This window comes from Hipposideros armiger, unplaced genomic scaffold (assembly GCF_001890085.2).
Source record: "Hipposideros armiger isolate ML-2016 unplaced genomic scaffold, ASM189008v1 scaffold_48, whole genome shotgun sequence".
Taxonomy (NCBI): Eukaryota; Metazoa; Chordata; class Mammalia; order Chiroptera; family Hipposideridae; genus Hipposideros; species Hipposideros armiger.
In genome coordinates, this window is record NW_017731398.1 from 29,576 (window position 1) to 49,155 (window position 19,580).

The following is a 19,580-nucleotide window of genomic DNA, read 5'->3' on the forward strand; positions in this document are numbered from 1 at the left end:
AGTCCAGCCCGAGCTGAGCAGCCGGTGAGCTGCCAACGGGTAGCAGGATGGCTCAGCTAAAAAAAAAAAAAAAAGAAATTGTTGCCAGAGACTTGTAGCTTTTTCTTCCTGTGATTGCAGCTGGCTACTCTCCTTCAGAATCAGGCAGTAAAAGGAAAAACTGCTGGAGCATTCCTGAGAGCCATCTTCAAAGGTAATAATAATTTAATGCTACTGCTGTCTCCCTTGGTTCGTTGATAGATTTGTTTACTTTTGGTACATACTGCTATTTTTCTTACTGTTTGAAGCCCCACTTAGACTTTTCTGTGATTTGAGGATTTTACAGAATCAGCTAAAGCAGTAGTGTCTTGTCTTGTGGACTTAATTTTACTGAAGGAGGTTAAAGTGGCTACCTGAGGTTGTATTGGTTTGTATTGGTTTTGACACCTGTAAAGGATGCATTTGATAAAATCAGCTTTCGCTTACTTGAGCTTTCAAACTTGTGGAGAAGAGAACAGCAATGTTTATGCTTAATCTGTGCTTAACAAGGGACTAGGAAGCTCTGGGGTTTAATGAAATCTTTGGTGACTTATATAGAGATTCTTAATTCCCAGTGGGCATATTTGTTTTCATATCTTGAAAACAAATCTTGAACAAGTTCTACTTTGCTGCAGATTGTGACTTTTAGTGGTAGAATTAAATGTGGTAGAATAACATTCTACAAGGCAAAAATTAACCATGGTTTTATACTCTTTTTTTTTTTTTTTTTAAGATTTTATTGGGGAAATTGGGGGAGGGAAACAGTGTTAGTGGTTTTATATTCTTAACAGTTTATTTAACTTGGTTTATTTTTCTTCCCTCCCTCAAATAAATTGGGTCTCCACAGCAAGGATCTAAAAACACATCTTCCTTTTCATGAAAAAACTTTCAAAATTGATTGAATCAGCCTTTATGGAAACTTGCTAAATGACTATTTTGTAGAAATATCAGAGAAAAGGAAATAATGAAAGATCAGAAGCAGCTGCCTATATGTACTAGTAAGCGAAAGATAGAAGAGTAATTTCTTTCTTGGACAGACAAACCTGGGAAAGAGTATCACAGCTTTTACCTCTGTAACTAACCTTATGTTCATCTTATTTAGAAATACAGATTTGGAAAGCCTAGTTTAAAAGTAGCATGAGTTATCAAATACCTTCTACTCATTTTAATTCTGTAAAATTGATGGTATAAAGGACCAATAGTTAACTAAAGACAATTTTAAAAATTGAGATATATCTTACATACTAAAAAAGTCACCCTTGTAAAGTTCACAGTTTTTTATTTTTCTATTTTATTCATTTATAAATTCAGTAGCACCCTATTGAAAATCACTTGTCCATCATGTGAGGGTTTATTTCTGAACTCACAGTTCTAGTCCATTGATCTATGTTTCTTCTTTTGTCAGTACTATACCACCTTGATTAGTTTCCAAATCAGGGCATGTGAGTTCTCCAACTCCACTTTTCTTTTTCAGGATTGTTTTGGATATCCTGGGTTCCTTGTGTTTTCATGTGAATTTTAAAATCATCTTGTCAGTTTCTACAACAACGGAAGCTAGGGTTTTGGTAGGGATTGTGTTGAATCTATATGAATCTGAGAAGTATTGCTATCTTAATATAAGTCTTCCATTATATGAACATGGTATGTCTTTCCATTTGTTGAGGTCCCCTTTCGTTTATTTCAATGATATTTTATAGTTTTCAGAGTACAAGTCTTACACTTTCTCTATTGAATTTATTCCTAACTATTCTTTCTGATGCTATTGTAAATGGAATTGTTATCTCTGTTTGGTTAGCTTTGCAGTCTGCTAATGATTGGGCAAAGAATTCCCTAAATGCCTGGAACCAGTGAGTTTCCTAGCCTTTGCTGAGGGTGGGTCCCAGTGCTTATCAGTGGCACACCTTCAGTGCTCAGGCAGGTAGTTTATAACTCCTCCTCAGGCTTTCTGCTTGTGCAGAGCCTCAAGGTCAGACAGAGGTGAGAGCTTAGAGTTTTTTTGGGTCTTGCCTGGCCATACACATAGCCCTGTCCATGTGCACAGCACTAAGTACCTGCATGGCTTTGTAGATTCACAGAAATGTGTTGTACATTTTCAAAACCCCCTGTACGTATATTCTCCAGGATTTCCTTTTAAGTTTCTTGGTCAGCTTGTTACTTGCCCAACTGTTATTGCCACCTCAAGGCAGCTGAAGTATTAATCAGTTGCAACTGATTTAGACAAATGCTCCAGGTAAACAACTATTTGCACCAATTCTAAGTCAGGTCAAGTAAAGACGAGCCTTGCTAGTGAAAATTTATAGGGAGCAGCCAGACAGGTCAAATAATGACGGTTATCTAGGAACTGGGCTTTTAAAGAGGCTGCTAGGCTGTTGGCTTTCATGATGACTGTGGGGCTGTTGGTTTTTCAAGACTACTGGGCTGATGGAGGGCAGGGGGATGGGATGAGGGAATGTTAAAATGCCCCAAAACTCACTGTTCTCACTGAGATTCAGCTGTTTTTCTTCAATAAACACTCCCTGGATTGCTAGAAGCGTTTGGTTAATTTCCAGAGTTCTGAACAAGTTGGCTTTCAGTATTTTTATCAGTGTTCTTTTTGCTTTTCTGGACGAGAGGATTTTCCGAGGTCTTTATTACCCCACCATTCCTGCTGACGTTGCCCAGGGATGACATTTTTGAAGTGGGTTAAAGACATTTAATTTGGGTTACTGGACCCAAAAAAGGGTCCAGTAGTTTTGAAATTATTTTTTAAATTAATGGCATAGGTAGAAGAGAAGATGACATTTTCAGTTAACTGCCTAAATTACTTTTTCAAAACTAAATATTTCTGTTGTAAACACTGTAGTAATCACTGGTTTGATTATTCTGTTTCTGTGTTAAACTCCAAAGCTATATGTTTTTTCTATTTATTTGCCTTTCAATCTTGTAAGACTTTCTCCTTTTGTTTTGTTTCGGTACACCTGTTTAAAACAATAAGGTTCCCCCTGCTCTGAGAAAGCTGGCGCTCTTAGGAGACTTAAGACATACACTTGTTGTATTCAATTGGTGGAATCAAGGGATTTGCAGAAAGAAGTAGCATCTGAGATCATAGGATTATTGATGCTGGAGGTGAGATGGAAAACAAAAACTCTGGGGTTTGGATAGATTGGCGGGGCGGGTGTGTGTGTGTGTGTGTGTGTGTGTGTGTGTGTGTGTGTGTGTTGTGTGGTTGTAATTCGTTGAGGAAGGGAAAACTTAAGTGTGCCAAACCTAGCAAAGTTCTATTATATTTATGATTAAAAACTATTAAAAGATAAAATAGTTGCTGTATGGGCCATAAACCACCTTAATGTTCATATTAAATTTCTGGTATCATGGACATGTGTCTCTTTGAAAAGCTGGGATATCTGAAAACATTAGAGAACTGGTGGAGGATTCTGACCTTTGAAATCCTTTACATTTATAAGCTTGTGCCAGAGCAGAACGAGGCCCTGAATTCCTTCTAAGACCAGTTCTGGGTTTCATTGCTAATTCTGTTAATTCAGCAAAAGTCTCCTATTTCTTTGAAAAAGATGTCAAACATTTAGATTTCCACTTAATTTTTTTTTTTAATCCCATTCACTTATAGGCCCACAATTTTCCATGGCCATTATTGGTTGAATTAGCCAATGACTTTGTTGTTGCAATCGAAGAGGGCAACCTAATGAATGGAAAGTCTTTGGAGTTATTACCCATCGTTCTCACTGCCCTTGTTACCAAAACGGAAAATCTGGTTTATGGAAAAGGTAATTTTCTTCCAATGTTAGTGGGTTTTTCTCCATTCACTTAATCAAATTTACTTCTCAGTGTATTTTGCATTTCCAGATGAAGTGAGTGGGGAAGAATATAAGAAGCAGTTGATTAAAACCCTCTGTTCTGTCAGGTGAGTCTTTCTCAGTAATGTATAGAACTTTCTCAGGACTACAAGTATTAAAAGAATTCCCATTTATTTCAGGAATTCATGTCACTGAAGTTTTTAGTCTGTTTTTTTGTTTATAATGTACCACTTGTATAAAATCATTTAGTCTGTGATGAATTTTTGAGAGATTATTTAGTATATCCTTTGTTCTAAGATTTACATATAATTTCTATTAACTTATTTATTCGACTGCCCGTCTTAACATAGCAATTTAGTTCACTAGCATTATTTAGAGTCCCAAGGTTCTTAATGCTGGGAAATCACTCTGTTGCTATATCTTTTATGTTGTTTTGAGGGAGTGGAATATGTAAGTGACGTTTGTATCTTTAAACCAGAAATATGGGAATTACCCCAAAGAAAGCATCTTACATAAAAGAAAATTCTGTTACTTGAACATATTCAACACAGAAATTTGTGACCAACTTAGGCATACAATAATAGAGACATGTAAGCTATATAAGTTAAGGTAGCGCCACTGCATGAAATTTATACCCATTAAAAATTAAATGTAGGGCCGGCCGAGTGGCGCGATGGTTAAGAGCTGGCTTGGGACGCCAGAGGGCCCCGGTTCGGATCCCACATATGAGGGCCAGTGACACTGACCTCCACAGCTAAGATGCTGAACAACAGCTCAACCTGGAGCTGGGCTGCCTGTGAGTCGCCAGTGACGGCGTAGGCTGCAGCCCCTGCTGCAGTGGGTTTGCCATGGGCTACCGTGTGTGGTCAGCAGCCAGTGTGAGTGGCCAGCAGCTGCAGTGAGCAGCCGTCCAGAAGCCGGCGACTGATCTGCTTCGCCTGGGAAGAGCGCAATGATGATGCCACCTTGGGCCATTGAAGCAACGTCCTCCACAACTAGACTGAAGAACAAAACGACAGCAACTTATCTGTTCCCCTTCCCCTTATTCCCCAGCACTATTCCCATCCCCGCAATTCCCCAATAAAAATCTTTAAAAAAAATAAAATAAAATAAAATGTATAAAGACATACACATATATGGAAGATGATGTATAGTTAGTGAAATATAAAGAGAATACTAAGTTATATAATACTATGATTATACTTGGGTATATTAAAAAGAACCAGAAGGGAATACGCAAGATTATCTAAACCAGAGATGACTGCTTTTATAGTTGCTTACATAAAATCTTTTACATAAATAGTTTTAAGCATGTACCAGCACAGGTATATTTATTTATTCGTTTTTAATTACACAAAAGTTTATTCAATACACATTGTAAAATACCTTTCATTTTTCATTTAACATATCTATGTCAGCATATACAACAACTCTGCATCATTTGTTTTAATAGTTCCAAAGTATTCTATTTGTCTAATCTCCAATTATTAGATTATTTGTTTTTTTCCAATAAATATTTGGTTATTTGTTTTTCTGCTATTATAAAAAGTGTTGAGTGGATACACACACACACATATACATATCTGGGTGGCTTCTTATAAGTATGTGCATGGGCTATATTTCTGATAGTAAGTTGGGTGGGTCTGTGGTTATGTGAATTTTTAAAGTTGGTAAGTATTGCCACCTTGTCTTCCCAGAAGGGTTATTTCAGTGTACACTCCCTAAAACAGTGTGTGAAGAGTGTTACCCAAAATCTCACCAGCGCTATCATCAGACTTTGAGTTTTGCCAGTCTGATAGGTTAAAAGCATTCATTTCATTGTTTTACATGTCATTTCTTTGATCTTGTTTCCTCGTGATACCTATTCAAACTTGAAATGGTCCTATTGTTTTTCCTTCCTTACTAATTTTATAAAATAAAGTATAAGTTAAAACGAGATAAACTTAACATGTTCTTTGTCGTTTCCTTTAACCAGATGGAATCGGCACTATGTAGTTCAACTCACCTCCATGTTCAAGTAAGCAGCATCGTCCCCTTTTTTCCTTATATCCTGCTGTGTGAACTTACCTGTTAGAAATTGAAATATAGCAAGCTCAAACACCACTCTCCCCTGAGTAAGGGTATCGGTACGTCTGTTTTCTGTTACAGGATTTCCCTCATTCCCTCTTTTTTGCTTTAATTGCTTAAAGTATAATTTTATGATTTTTTTTTTTTTCTAAAATGACTTAGCTTAGGTAAGGTATCAGTCCCCTTTAAGGTTCTCTGTTCGAGAAAATTCAAAAGGGGCAGTTACAATATTCTAATATCTCCCAGATTGGGCTCCGGCATAATTTGGCTTTGGCCTTTGAATCTTTGATCTTCAGGGATGTCCCTCTGACTGCAGAAGAAGTGGATTTTGTGGTGAAAAAAGTGTTGAAGATGTTCTCCAAATTGAATCTTCAAGAACTACCACCTTTGGTCTATCAGCTTCTGGTTCTCTCCTTAAAGGTATGAATAAAAAATTGTTTCTTATTAACTAGTGGAATGACTGGTTAGGGCCATTTAACTTATTCATGCTCTTGGTTTCCATACAGGGGCATAAATGCTTTCATTTCATGGATAGTGACTTGATCTAGTAAAAAGGTCGTGATCCTCAGCCAGGGAAAACATACATTATATCTTGTACTTCCTTATGTTTTGTGGGTGGCAGTAAAGGGAATAAAGATCTCAGAACGGGTGGGCCTTAGGCCCCATAGAGCCTAACATTAAGATGTATTTCTAACCCAGTTTCCACATGAAAGTGTTCTATAAATTCTTATTGTGACTCTAGGTTGTAATTTATTTAAATTCATACTTGAGAAGCCTTTAAGCTGAAAAGTTCAACTTGTTGGTCTTGCCGTTTATGGGAAGAACTTATTTTGTGTTTTTTTTTCAGGGAAACCGAAAGAGGGTTTTAGAAGGAATCATTGCTTTCTTCAATGAGCTAGATAAGCAAGACAATGAGGAACAGAGTGGTAATGAGTGAGTAATATAGTATAGAAATAAAATCATTTTTGTAAATTCATCTTCTCATTGTGTATTTTAGTTACTTCATTGTTATCTAACCTTTTAGTCCCTGCCTTCACCTCAGCACAGAACTTCCCTAATCCTCTCCTAGCTGCTCAGTAATAACGTTAACAGAATACCACAAACTCTGCAACTCTTTGATTTGCACCTTTCCGCGAAAATAGTAATAATTGTCCTATAAGTTGCAAGTTTAAAAGCTATTTATTAAGTGTCTACTTTGTGCCAAGAACTATTTGACCCTGGGTCTACGGTGATGAATCAGTCAGTCTGACAAGGTCCTTGTTCTTTTGGAGCTTAAATTTTAGTGAGAAGAGAACAGAAAATAAATAACAGGAAAAATTTTAGCATGGAAAGTGCTATGCAGATGATTCAAATGGATGATGTGATGGTGACAGCATAGCTGCTTTAGCCTGAGTGGTCAGGAAAAACCTCTCTGAGAGGGCGCTATTTTAACTGAAGCCTGAGTGATAACAGCCATAACACGTAGAGCAGGGGAAAAAACATTCTATGTTATTACAAAGGCAGGAGATAGCATGGCATGTCTGAAAATGAGGACTTTTTTTTTATAAGCAAATATTTACAGAGTGCTTATCTGTGCCAGGGGCTGTTCTGAGCACTTTAAACATCACAGCAACCTTATTTTGCCTCTTATTTTATGGAGGCAGAAGCCAAGGCTCAGAGAAATTAAAAGAGTTACCCACGGTTTGTGGCTATAACGTGGTAGAGCTGTAATGTGAATCCACGCAGTTTGGCTGCAGAGTTCATGCTGTTGATCTGGTTGTAGCCTGCTGCTTCTGCTGTAGAATAACTTTTAGTTATTTGGATTGAGCAATTAATTAGAAGGTGTTCTTGTGTACTTAGAAAAACTGACAGAAAAACAGGTTTGGGGGAAAATAAGCTCGGTTTTGACCATGTTAAGTGTGAGATTTACGTTAGCATCTCATACGGAGCTGTTAAACAGGCAGTCTCGACTTACAGGGAGAGGCCAGGACTGGGGGTAAAGATTGGAAGGCATTAAAGCCATGGGACTGGAGGGGGCCACCTGGGGAAAACATGAAGAGAAGAGAAAGAAACCCAAGACTGAGCTTAGAGGTCACCCCACCATTTAAAAGAATGATGAACCAAACCAAACAAACAAAAAAGAGGCCAGTGACAATGCCCCAGAAGCTAAGAGAAGAAAGTGTGTCAAGAAAGAAGTAGTCAGTTGTTTTAAATCTGCTGAGACATTAATATGGGACTTGATTATTTTGGCAATGTAGAGGTCATGTACAACCCTTGCAATAAAGTCAAATGTCTTGGCAGAGAGGGAAGGGAGGGAACAGAAGCCTAACTGAATTGGATTTAACGAGTAAAGGAGTAAAGATATGGAGGTAATGACTCAAGACAATTCTTTCGGGAAGTTTTATTGTAAAAAGGAGCAGAGAATGAGGCAGTAGAATCTACTCACTGCCTTCCTCCAGCGACCATAGGAGTTCAGCTTGAGTTGTTCTCCTTGTTCATCTGAGCATCTGTGCTGTTGTCTGTTGCTCATACCTTTCTGTTGACTTTTTTAGGCTCTTGGATCTTGTCACCATGCCATCAGGGGAACTTCGTCATGTGGAAGGCACCGTTATTCTACACATTGTGTTTGCTGTCAAATTGGACTGTGAACTAGGCAGAGAACTCCTGAAACACTTGAAGGTAGCATCAAACTCCTGAGGTGACCCAGGGTCTCCTTATGAAACAGGGATGAAAGAAGTCACAGCACTTCAATACCTACATACTTCTGCATGTGTCTCCTAAGAATAAGGATTAGTATCTTTTGAATACAGTAATGCCTTGGTTTGCGAGCATAATTTCGTTCCAGAAACAAACTACTCATATTGCAACACTTCGCTCGTTTACCCAGTTAAAATGTATTAGAAATGTTTGCTTGTCTTGCGGAACAAGACTCACAAACCAAGTTACTTGCAATCCAGAGTTTTACTGTATTTTGAAGTATCCAGCCCAGTTGTCTTGTATCTCACATTGTTGGGTTTGTCTGTTTCCTTGTGATTAGATTCAAGTTAAACATTTTTTGGCAAGAATTTGTGTACTTTGCCTTGTAAGGGTCAGCAAAGTTTCTGTAAAGGGCCAGGAGCTATTTTAGGCTTTGCAGGCCTTATGGTCCCTGTCACCGCCACTCAGCTCTGCCGTTGTAGCAGGAGGGCAGCCAGAGGCAACTCATAGATGAATGAGTGCTTATGAGACTGCATGGGCACTGAGATTTGAGTTGTATTTAATTTTCATGCATCATGAAAATACTGTTTTTCCCCCCAGCAATTTAAAAATGCAAAAAGCAGCCTTAGCTCATGGGCTGTACAAAAATAGGTGGTGCGTTGGATTTGGCCCACAGGCTGGAGTTTGCCAGCCACTGTTCTATTGTATTACATCAGAAGGCTCCTAGCAGGAGACTGTCTGGCTACTGGTGATGCTAAATTCTTTGGTTAAAACAGTGACCATTAGTTTGCTTCATCTGCAAAAATACATGTTTCCCTTTGTATCAGAAATCTTTTGGATCATAATTTGAGATCATGTGAAAGACCCTTTTCTCAGCAACCTTTCTTTCACACGTGATTTTTGTCTTCTCATCTACCGATGATTCTTGGCATAAATCAGTAATTATCCTGGGAATTGCAAAATGGTAAAATCAAAAATTTTAATTCTGTCATTCCTTCTACCTTATTGGTCGGCTTTCTTCTGTGAAAATAGCCTTCCTCCTCTTTTTTTTTTTTTTAATATCAGTAGGCACCCATGAACCTTTTTTAATTCAGTGTACTCATTATGAATTACTCAATGTGACCAATATTTGGCCAGTTGGATTCTCCAAGTTTGCTCATGTGTCATTCTGACATGACCCCTGTAGTCTTTGAACATTTTTGTGGCATAAGCTCTTCAGGGATCACCTGTACTTTGCTTGCCTCATCCTGATACCAGCCATTTCTCCAAGGAGCCTTGGGTCCTGGGTCCCTTTTGTAGGAAAAGATATTTCCTTTCTGTGATGTGGGAGCTAGACTTTAAAGCTCCTGTATCTGTTTACTCTTTATGTTTATAGTAACTGTATTATTGGTCTTTTCAAAGAGCCAGCTTTGTATTTTTTTTATCTCTATACCATTTTTATTTTTATTGGTAGGTTTTCTGTTTTATTCATCTTTGATTTTATATTTATTCCTTTTTCTTTTATTTCTTGGGTATCATTTCTTTTAGGCCTCAGAAACCTATTTTTAAAACATTTTCGAGGCACAATGTCTGTAACATAAAATTCACCCATTTTAAGTGTATAATTCAGTCATTTTTCCTAAGTTTACCTAGTTGTACAGCCATCACCATAATACAGTTTTAGAACAGTTTGATTACCGTGTAAGATTCTCATTCCTTTTCAGAGTTAATCCACATTCCCAGCCCCAGGAAACTTACTGATCTATCTGTCCTATAGATTTACCTTTTCTGGGCATTTCATATGAATGGAACTGAACAGTATATGATCTTTTATGTCTGGCTTTCATTTAGCATAATGTTTTCAAGGCTCACCCATGTTGTAGCATGTATCAGTATTGCATTACTTTTTTTTTTTCTTCAAGATTTTTATTGGGGAATTGGGGGATGGGAACAGCGCTGGGGAGTTGGGGGAAGGGAAACAGACAAGATGCTGTCCCTTTGCTCTTCAGTCTAGTTGTAGAGGACGTTGCTTCACTGGCCCAAGTTGGCACCATCATTGTGCTCTTCCTGGGCGAGACAGATCAGTCACCGGCTTCTGGACGGCCGCTCATGCTGGCTGCTGGCCGCTCACGCTGGCTGCTGGCTACACACGGTAGCCCATGGCAACCCACTGCAGCAGGGGCTGCAGCCTACGCCGTCGCCAGCGACTCACGGCAGCTCTAGGTTGAGCTGTTGTTCAGCATCTTAGCTGTAGAGGGCAGTGTCACTGGCCCTCATATGTGGGATCCGAACCGGGGCCCTCTGGCATCCCAAGCCAGCTCTTAACCAATGCGCCACTTGGTCCGCCCAAGGACCTTTTGTTAAGTAGATTATGTTATACTTGTAAGCTGTAAGTAATGACTCCTTTGTTGTTTATTTCTTCTAGGCAGGACAGCAAGGAGATTTCAGTAATAATATATGTCCCTTCAGCATTGCCCTCCTGCTTTCTATAACAAGAATACAAAGATTTGAGGAACAGGTAAATAGTAGTGACTTTTTGGTTCCTTCCCCGTCTTCTTCTTATCCTTTCCTAAACAATTCTACCCTAATTCTGCCAGCAGCAAATTTCTCTGTAAGACATGTAGCCCCACATTGTTCTCTGTGGGCTGCTTGAAGACTTCTTTAGATACTTGGTTTATTACCTCCATCTCCTATCATGTGGTTAACCAGCGAAAGGGGAAAAAGAATGGAAATATCACACAGTCCAAGCAAGTAGCAAGAATTGGGTATTTACCAGCAGTTTTATTGTGTTGTACCTTCTTTCCTAAGAAATTGTCCCTAACCGAGTTGAAATTAATGAGAGACTAAGTTAGTTGCAAAGATGAAAAGATAAAATCCTTTGCCCTTTTTCTCATGTGTTCCCTAGTTATGGGTAATGTTAATATTGATTTTAGCCTCTTTTCTTTCTTTTTACTTTTTTCTTATTTTCTTATTGGGGAATAGTGTGTTTTCCCAGGACCCATCAACTCCCAAGTCGGGTAGTATCTCAGTGGCCCATGTGGGGATTGAACCGGCAACCTTGGTGTTATGAGCACTGCGCTCTAACCACCTGAGCTAACCGCCCCCCCCTTTCTTTTTTAAGGAAGGCCTGTCTTTAACTTTTAAATTCTCACTGAAAGTCATATCTTTTATATCATACTTGTCTAGTGAAACAGTTAACATAGGGATAGATTGTATGGCAGCAAGTAGGAACAGTTACAGGGTTAAGAGTCTATAGCACAGGGTATTATTTTTTGCTTCATCTTCCTATTTCATTATATTAGGTGTTCGACCTTTTAAAGACTTCGGTTATAAAAAGCGTTAAGGATCTTCAGCTTCTCCAAGGCTCAAAGTTTCTTCAGAATCTAGTGCCTCATAGGTCTTGTGTTTCCACTATGATCCTGGAAGTGGTAAAGAATAGGTGAGTTCGTGAACCGTACCCCAATGGGTTCCCGAGTTATTTCGTGTTATAAAGTGCAGTGTGGTGCCATTCTTACGGCCCATCGGAGAAAACTGATGACTACAGTTGTTGACTTCACATACCAGGGTTTAATCCCTTCAAGTTGGCCAAGCAAGCTTTTCCTTTTTGAAAGATCCTTGAATCCCAAGGCCTGATTTCTCGGCCACCTTGATAGCAAGAAGACAAAACTGAAGTCATGCATTTGCTCCTTTCACGATATTACAACCCTTTATTGACCTGAGTCTTCACTAGCTTTTTGTTTTTTAGGTGAATAAAAAACACTCAAAGTTTTATTTACTTTGTTGAAGTTTGGGGCTGATGGATGGAATTGAGTTAGTTTTAGACAATTGATTAGCAGATTTAGACATCCATTTTAAACCAAATTGGAAAGACTGGTGACCTTCCCAATTGTTTTGATTTTAGGATATGCTTTAGCTGTTACATCAGGCTTGACTGTGTCATGCTTTCTTTGTGGATTCAGTATATTTTAAAGCTGTATAATTTAAGTCAGATCTCACTCCAGTCTTGGGAATTCTGACTTAGGTTGGATTTACATGAGGTTGGCACATAAGACAAATTTGAGACTAGAAACCACTTTCTGAGTGGAAGTGCCTAGAGCTCATCTAGGTGTGGTGCCTCCCTAATCCTCCAGCGTGTTGCCACCCTCTCAGAGTGCCACGCAGGCCCAAGTTCCTCTACTCAGAGAGCCCATCTGAGGCCAGGCAGGCCTCACTATTGCTCACTTCTTGGCATAGACGGCGGGTGTAGTGGGTCTTGGAGAAGAAGGTAGAGAAGGATGCTGTATCCATAAGGATACATGAAAAGAAAAGGCTCATGTGAAGAGTGTTGGTTATCCAGGTCAAGTTTGGGAAATGGGTAACATGGCAGTGAAGGGAAAGGCACCTTACTAAGCTTTTCTTTTTAACTAAGGTTTGTTTTCTTGCAGTATTCATTGCTGGGATCACATTATTCAGGGCTTGGTAGAATTTGGCTTCATTTTAATGGATTTTTATGGGCCAAAGAAGATTCCTGATGGAAAAACTATTGAAACCGGCTCAGGTCTTTCTAGAACACCACAGCAGCATGCATGTAAGCTGGGAGCAAATATCCTGTTGGAAACTTTTAAGGTGAGACATTAGTTTGGCAACCATTTCCTAACTTTATTAAATTTTATTATAAATAGAGTATGATATTTGACTGGGAGTTTGGGGGACAAGGAAATTTGAGTTCCGGGAATAGAGATTGGGATAATGATTGAAACATTACAGTTCCAATTTGATGAAATTCTTACTTTCTCATCCTTTATATGAGTTTTTCATTTATTCTAATTTCTATTCTGACCGTTTCTTAGAACTTTGAATATGAGTTAGCTTTCTCATGATTTCCTCCTCTTCCTCCAGCAGTAAATCATTGCTGGGTTTTTTTTTTAGCTGAGCCATCCTGCCACTTGTTGGCAGCTCAGCGGCAGCTCAGCTCAGGCCGTGAATCGAACCGGCAACCCTGTTGCTCAGAGTTCGCACTCTTGAGCAAGCTCTTAACCATCTGAGCCACTCGGCCAGTCTGCTGGGTTTTGTTTAAGGCTATGCCCTTATACATAAAAATAATCTTTTACATGGCTGTAGAATATTAGGCTTGAAGAATCATGCTTATTGGTTCATTGTTTTTGAAGAACCCAAATTTACATTTTTTAAATGTATTACCATATTATGACTATCACTTGGATTTTAATTTCTAAAATAACTTTCAAAAATTCATTTCCTTTCAAGTAAAAAAGGAAAGCTAGATCATATCTGAGGCTAAACAATGTTGATTTGCTTAGTGATTCCTCTACGTCATCTTCTTGAAATTGAATTGTTTAATGTAGCTACATGCCAAAAGTGTGGGCTGAAAGTTATGTTGAGGCTAATTTAAATGTAAATCTAGTGTTCTGATCCAGAACTATGAAGTGAATGCCATATAATAGCCCTTGAGAGTTGTAAGTGTGTTATATGATATAAATGACTCTTCTTAACAGTAACCTGATTAAAACATTCTCAGGATAAGTGAGCCTTTCATAGTTTTTAATCTTTTAAAACTAGGGAGGTTCCATTTGATTTCACACAGATGTTGGCTTTGTCAAGGCATCTGTAGAGCATATAATTTACTGCTAATAATCTAATTAGTTTGAAGTCTGAAAGAAATGAGTCTGTAACTCAAAGTAATCACGTTCAGATAAGAATTTTAACTAAAATTCAAGTGAAGATTCAAAACAGGTCTTTTTTCAGGCAACCACTGTGATTCTAGAAACTGAGGAAGGGGCTCGTGAAGATGTTTAGGTTTCCAGAAATTTTCATGGGCATTTATTTAAATTTAAAAGTAAATGTTATACATACATGAGAAATGTGGATGTTGTCATGTAATGGATACCTAAGTAGAATTATTCCTGTTTGATGCCGGCCCTTATATGTAGCAGTGCTTTCATGTGCTCTCTCTTTTAGGTAAGGAATGTGGTAGTTTGCCCTGATAATGCATTGTCTCAGCACAGAATGAGGGCAGAGTTGAGTGATCCTGTCTTTCCAGATGATTCACATTATGTTTGAAATAAACAAATTTTCCCCATATCCAGACTGCTCTTTATTCTGTTTAACAGGTATTGATGCAGCTGTAAGCTGAAAGTCACCAAGGAACATTTTATTGGTTCTTGTGTTCTTTTTAGATCCATGAGATGCTCAGACAAGAAATCCTGGAGCAAGTCCTCAACAGAGTTGTTACCAGAGCATCCTCTCCTATCAGCCATTACTTAGGTACTGAACGTTGAAAGGGTGGTCAAAGTTCTCAGAAATAGTTTCATTTAAGTGTCATAATGTTTTGGTCTTGGAAAAAGGAAAAAAGAACGATATAGTAGCTTAATACAGTATCTTTAATTATGATGTCAATAAAGCATAAGTCCATTTATATTGTCTGGTTGTCAAGAAAGAAAGGAACATATAACTGAGTGAAACTTCTGTCTTGCAACAGCTTTCTCTCTGTTTTGTTTCGTACTTCTCACATGAGTGGTGAGCTCCCATTCTCTTAACCCTGCACATCTCCAGGGCTCCCTTTCCATGCAGCTCTTTCAGTTTTAGTACTCCACCCTGTGCATTCTAGCGGCCTTGGCTTCCCTGATTCTCAGCTCTGTCCCTTTAACTCAGGAAGACGGCTGGAGGCTGAGTTTCTCCTCCCTGTGCTGCTGCCTAAAAACCCTCCAGCCAGCAATGGGGCAGTTATAAGGCTCACCTCATATTTTTCCCTGTTCTCAGGGATCATTGTCCTGTACTGCTTGTTGTCTAGTGTCTGAAAATGATTGTTTAATATAATTTGGCCTTTGTGTTGCTGAAGTTGGAGAATAAATCTGTTCACTGTTATTCCGTCATGGGAAGCAGCAGTCTTTCCCTCTTTTTATATGTTGTCTTACTTGTACATGCCATACTTACTTTCATGATTTCAGTTAATTTTGTGGGCATGGCTCCCAAATCTTGATGTCAAGACTATCCTCTTTCCTTAGTTCAGAGCTTTCATTCCTGCTGGATATTTCCAGTTAGTATTTTTTTTTCTTTTATGTTAAGTGCAATACAGCGTCCTTCAAAGTCCCCTTTTTTTCACCACTATGTCTATGATTGAAACCTGGCTGTCCAAGTCCCAGAGGCTGGAATTCCTTTTCATCTGAAACACATTTGGTACCTGAATTCTCTCATTCTTTCCTCATACTGTTACTTTTCCTTCGTTTTAATACCCCTCCTCCACACCCGTTGCCTGGTTCCCAGTCTTAGAATCTCGCATGTAGACTACTGCCACAGCTTCCTGACTGATTTCCCTGCTTTCGCTTCTCTCTGCAGCAATTGAGTCTGCATGTTGCCACCAGATAAGACTCCTAAAGTACCACTCCATTACTTGAAAATCACCAATTCCCTCTGTGATAAATTGCCAGCTCTTTATCCTGACACTTAAAGTCCTTGACAGTTTGATCCAACATGAGCTTCAGTTTATTCTGAATCCTTCACCCCAGCTCCACAGATTTCCCCCCATCCTCTGAATATGCCTTAACGCTTACCATTCCTGTCCTTTACTCCTGCTGGCCTCTTTAGTAGGCCTTTCTGGCTCTGCGTGTGTTTAACGTCACTCGTCTTTCAGAGCCTCGCTTAACTGCCTTCTCTTTGCTTTTCTAAAGCACACCAACTCATAATGCTCTTCTCTTCCTTTGAACTCATTTGATCTCTCTCCTTACCATTTTCTAAGGAATAAACTATGTTTAGAATTATTAGGTGTTTGGTATTGTTTTGTTACGTACCTCTTTCATTCCTTTAAAATACATTAACTTCAGCTAAATTAAAATTCTTGAAGGGAGTGAAGTCATGTTTTATGCTTTCGTATGTTCCTTATAGGACCATATTATGCTTACACATAATGCTCATAAATTTTTATTGATTTAGTTTGCAAAGATGAAAACATTGTGTGCTACTTGTCTTGGAAGTATAATGGGTTTCTTCCTTTCTTTTAGATCGGTTAATTTTTGTAGTTATCCTATTGCAGAAGAAAGTGAAGGAAAGTATCCTGGTTACACTGACCGTCGGAAAAATATATAGGATCAGTAGAAATTTATATTGCAGAATATTTAACTTGAGAAAGGAAACAAACTTTTTAGCATTTGTTTCTCCCATTTTAATTTTCTTTTTATTTGAAACATCTTTAGTTACTTCAGGCAACTCATTATAGATTTTCTTTTTCAGACCTGCTTTCAAATATCATCATGTGTTCACCCTTAGTTCTTCAGAGTTGTTCTTCTAAAGTCACAGAAGCTTTTGACTACTTATCCTTTCTGCCCCTTCAAACTGTGCAAGGGCTGCTGAAAGCAGTGCAGGTAAGTCTTCGAAGGAGCTTGTCAAAACAGGTTGAACTGCAGTGGAAGTCTGATGTGTTTTTTCATAAATATATATGTCTAGGAAATCCTATTTCCCTTGATTCTAAAACATAAAACTTTGAATTAAAAGGGTGGCGGCCCTGAGCTCTAGACTGTTTTCCAAGCTTACCCCCTCTTCATACCACCAATTCTCTTCTCCTTGACTGGTTTTCAAGCTAGTGAAGTAATTGAAAGGCTCTTAGACATTTATTAATTGAGGACAATAGATTTTAAGGCGTTCACAACTAGTTCCAGTTGAGTATTTCAGGTACACTATTGTCCTTATTACTAAGTGTAATAAACATTGAGACATGTACGTAAAACAGAACTAAAGTGCCTTAGATAAGCCAGACAACAGCATTGGGTAGAAATGAGCTGAGGCTGGTAAGCCTGTTCCGCTGTTACCCACTGACTCTTACTCTTTCAGCCCCTTCTCAAAGTGAGCATGTCAATGAGAGACTCCCTGATACTTGTCCTTCGGAAAGCCATGTTTGCCAGGTACGTAGCGTCCCAGGAGACTGGGACGTAGTGCCTTCTGGTGTGAAAGTCCTCTCCGCCATCTCTTACAGTCTCTTCACAGTGGGCTTGCAAATGCCTAACCCAACAGAACACTTTGATCAAAGAAAGCATTTCGCTAAGTGCTTTATCTTATTTAGTCTCCAAAACAACCCAATGAAGGGAGCATTATTACAGTTCCCATTTTACAAATCAGGAATTTAGACCTAGAGAAGATGGGTGACTTTCTAAAACTCAAAAGTGGTCGGTGGTAGAGCTGGAATTTGAGCTGTGATCTCAGGCACTCGGCTGTACATCCCTAGAATAACCTCTTAAAGATAAAGTTCTAAAGCCCGCTGGCAAGAGCTCTGAAGAGGAAACCACCTTAATTAAGAAGAAAATATTAAAAAAACTCATTTAAGTGAACATCAGAATTATGGTCTAATGACTATAGACCAAATAAATTGTTGATGGGTCTCGGTCTTTGGTTTTTTGACCTAGCCAATGTCTCCTGACTGCTTCCTCTATTTCTTAGTATATAAACTAGAGATGATAATACCATCTCCTTAAAAATATTGTGAGACCAATAATAAGTGGAAAGCATTTGGTACTTTGTAAGAGGCCCAGTGAATATCTCATTGGCTCTGTGATGCACTCATGGATATCCAGAGGAAAGGCTAGTAAGTAGCTAACACTATTATCCCTGTTAGAGAATTGACAATTTTTGTTACTCTTTACCTGGAGGCATGTTTGATTGGTCAAGGTTGTATGCTGCATCTATAACATGAATTAACAATGGAGCTTCAGTGAGATGAGTGTACCATTTTTCTGCATACAGGGTTTATAAGGCACCAAGCACACTCTGTGAAGAAGGGAAGTGCTCCTTCAGACACAGAGAAAATCAGTAATTTCCTTTGTGATACAGTACTTATATTTGAGTTATCAGCCCCATTGTACAGCCTCTCAGCCCTCTTGTTCCCATTCCCCACTTAGACTTAGAGGACGTAGAAGAAAGTGTAGAGAATGTCATGAGATTAAGTAGATACTGAACAAACCAGCTGAATTCCTGTACTGCTAATTACTGTCAGCAGCTGATGTCTTATTTGAGTATATAAATGCAGTTTATTTTGCTCTATGCTTCACTGTTTATACATATTCCCTCTCTGTACCGTACTAACTGGATTTGTTTTGACCCAGAAGCCTGTTCCTGTGAAATGACTAGTTTTTTAACACTTCTCTGTCTATTCCTGAGCTAGCCGGCTTGATGCCCGAAAATCTGCAGTTGCTGGGTTTCTGCTACTCCTGAAGAACTTCAAAGTTTTAGGCAGCTTGTCATCCTCACAGTGCAGTCAGTCTATCGGTGTTAGCCAGGTAAGGATTGCTCACACTGGCTTGTATTATATGCATTGATGCAGGACTTGTTGATGTGCAAAGTGTTTTCTTTTCCTCCTATTCTGAATGTACAGACGATCCTGAAACAAAGTCACGATCATGGTGATGATGATGACAGTATCAGTTACCACTTATTAATGGCCGGTTTACTGTGTGTTAAACTGCTATCCAGTATGGTCACCACCGGCCTCAGTGTGGCTACTGCACTGAACATTTGAAATGTGACTAGTCCAAATTGAGTTGTTCTGTATGTGTAAAATACACACTGGATTTTAAAGACACTGGAATGAAAATGTAAAATATCTCATTAATAATTTTTTCTTTTGATGACATGTTGAGGTAATGTTTTGGATATGTTGGGTTAAATAAAATATTAAAATTAATCTCACCAGTTTCTTTTTAAATTTGGCTACTAGAAAAAATTTTAAATTACATAGATGACTTGCATTTGTGGTTTATTGTGCTAGACACTATGCTAAGTTAAGTGCTTTATAGTCATTATTTCATTTAATCTTCACAATAATTCTCTGAAGCTAAATACTGTTATTATCCCCATCTTTAATAGTTACTTTGCACATGAACATCTATCAAACCCTGTAATCTGAGAAAACAACTTTTTACATTAAGTTGGTAATGTGGCCTTTGGAGCAATAAAGTTGTCTTTATAATTTATATTATGATAATTTAAATTATGTACTATACAATTTGTATATAACAGACATTAATGTAACAGTTTCATTAGGAATCCTTTGTTGCTCTTAATATAACT

General features: G+C 38.5%; 1 protein-coding gene across 1 annotated transcript in view; it reads left to right on the top strand.

The window, feature by feature from the left end:
* The window catches only part of FANCI (FA complementation group I), a 66,804-nt gene that overhangs the window by 16,254 nt on the left and 30,970 nt on the right, over positions 1-19,580 (top strand). Inside the window, 15 exon segments of the mRNA XM_019640096.1 lie at positions 121-193; positions 2,993-3,123; positions 3,623-3,779; positions 3,859-3,916; positions 5,785-5,826; positions 6,173-6,296; positions 6,724-6,809; positions 8,408-8,534; positions 10,957-11,049; positions 11,834-11,970; positions 12,956-13,136; positions 14,705-14,792; positions 16,755-16,885; positions 17,352-17,422; positions 18,676-18,790. Coding sequence (XP_019495641.1) covers positions 121-193; positions 2,993-3,123; positions 3,623-3,779; positions 3,859-3,916; positions 5,785-5,826; positions 6,173-6,296; positions 6,724-6,809; positions 8,408-8,534; positions 10,957-11,049; positions 11,834-11,970; positions 12,956-13,136; positions 14,705-14,792; positions 16,755-16,885; positions 17,352-17,422; positions 18,676-18,790 — 1,614 coding nt within the window.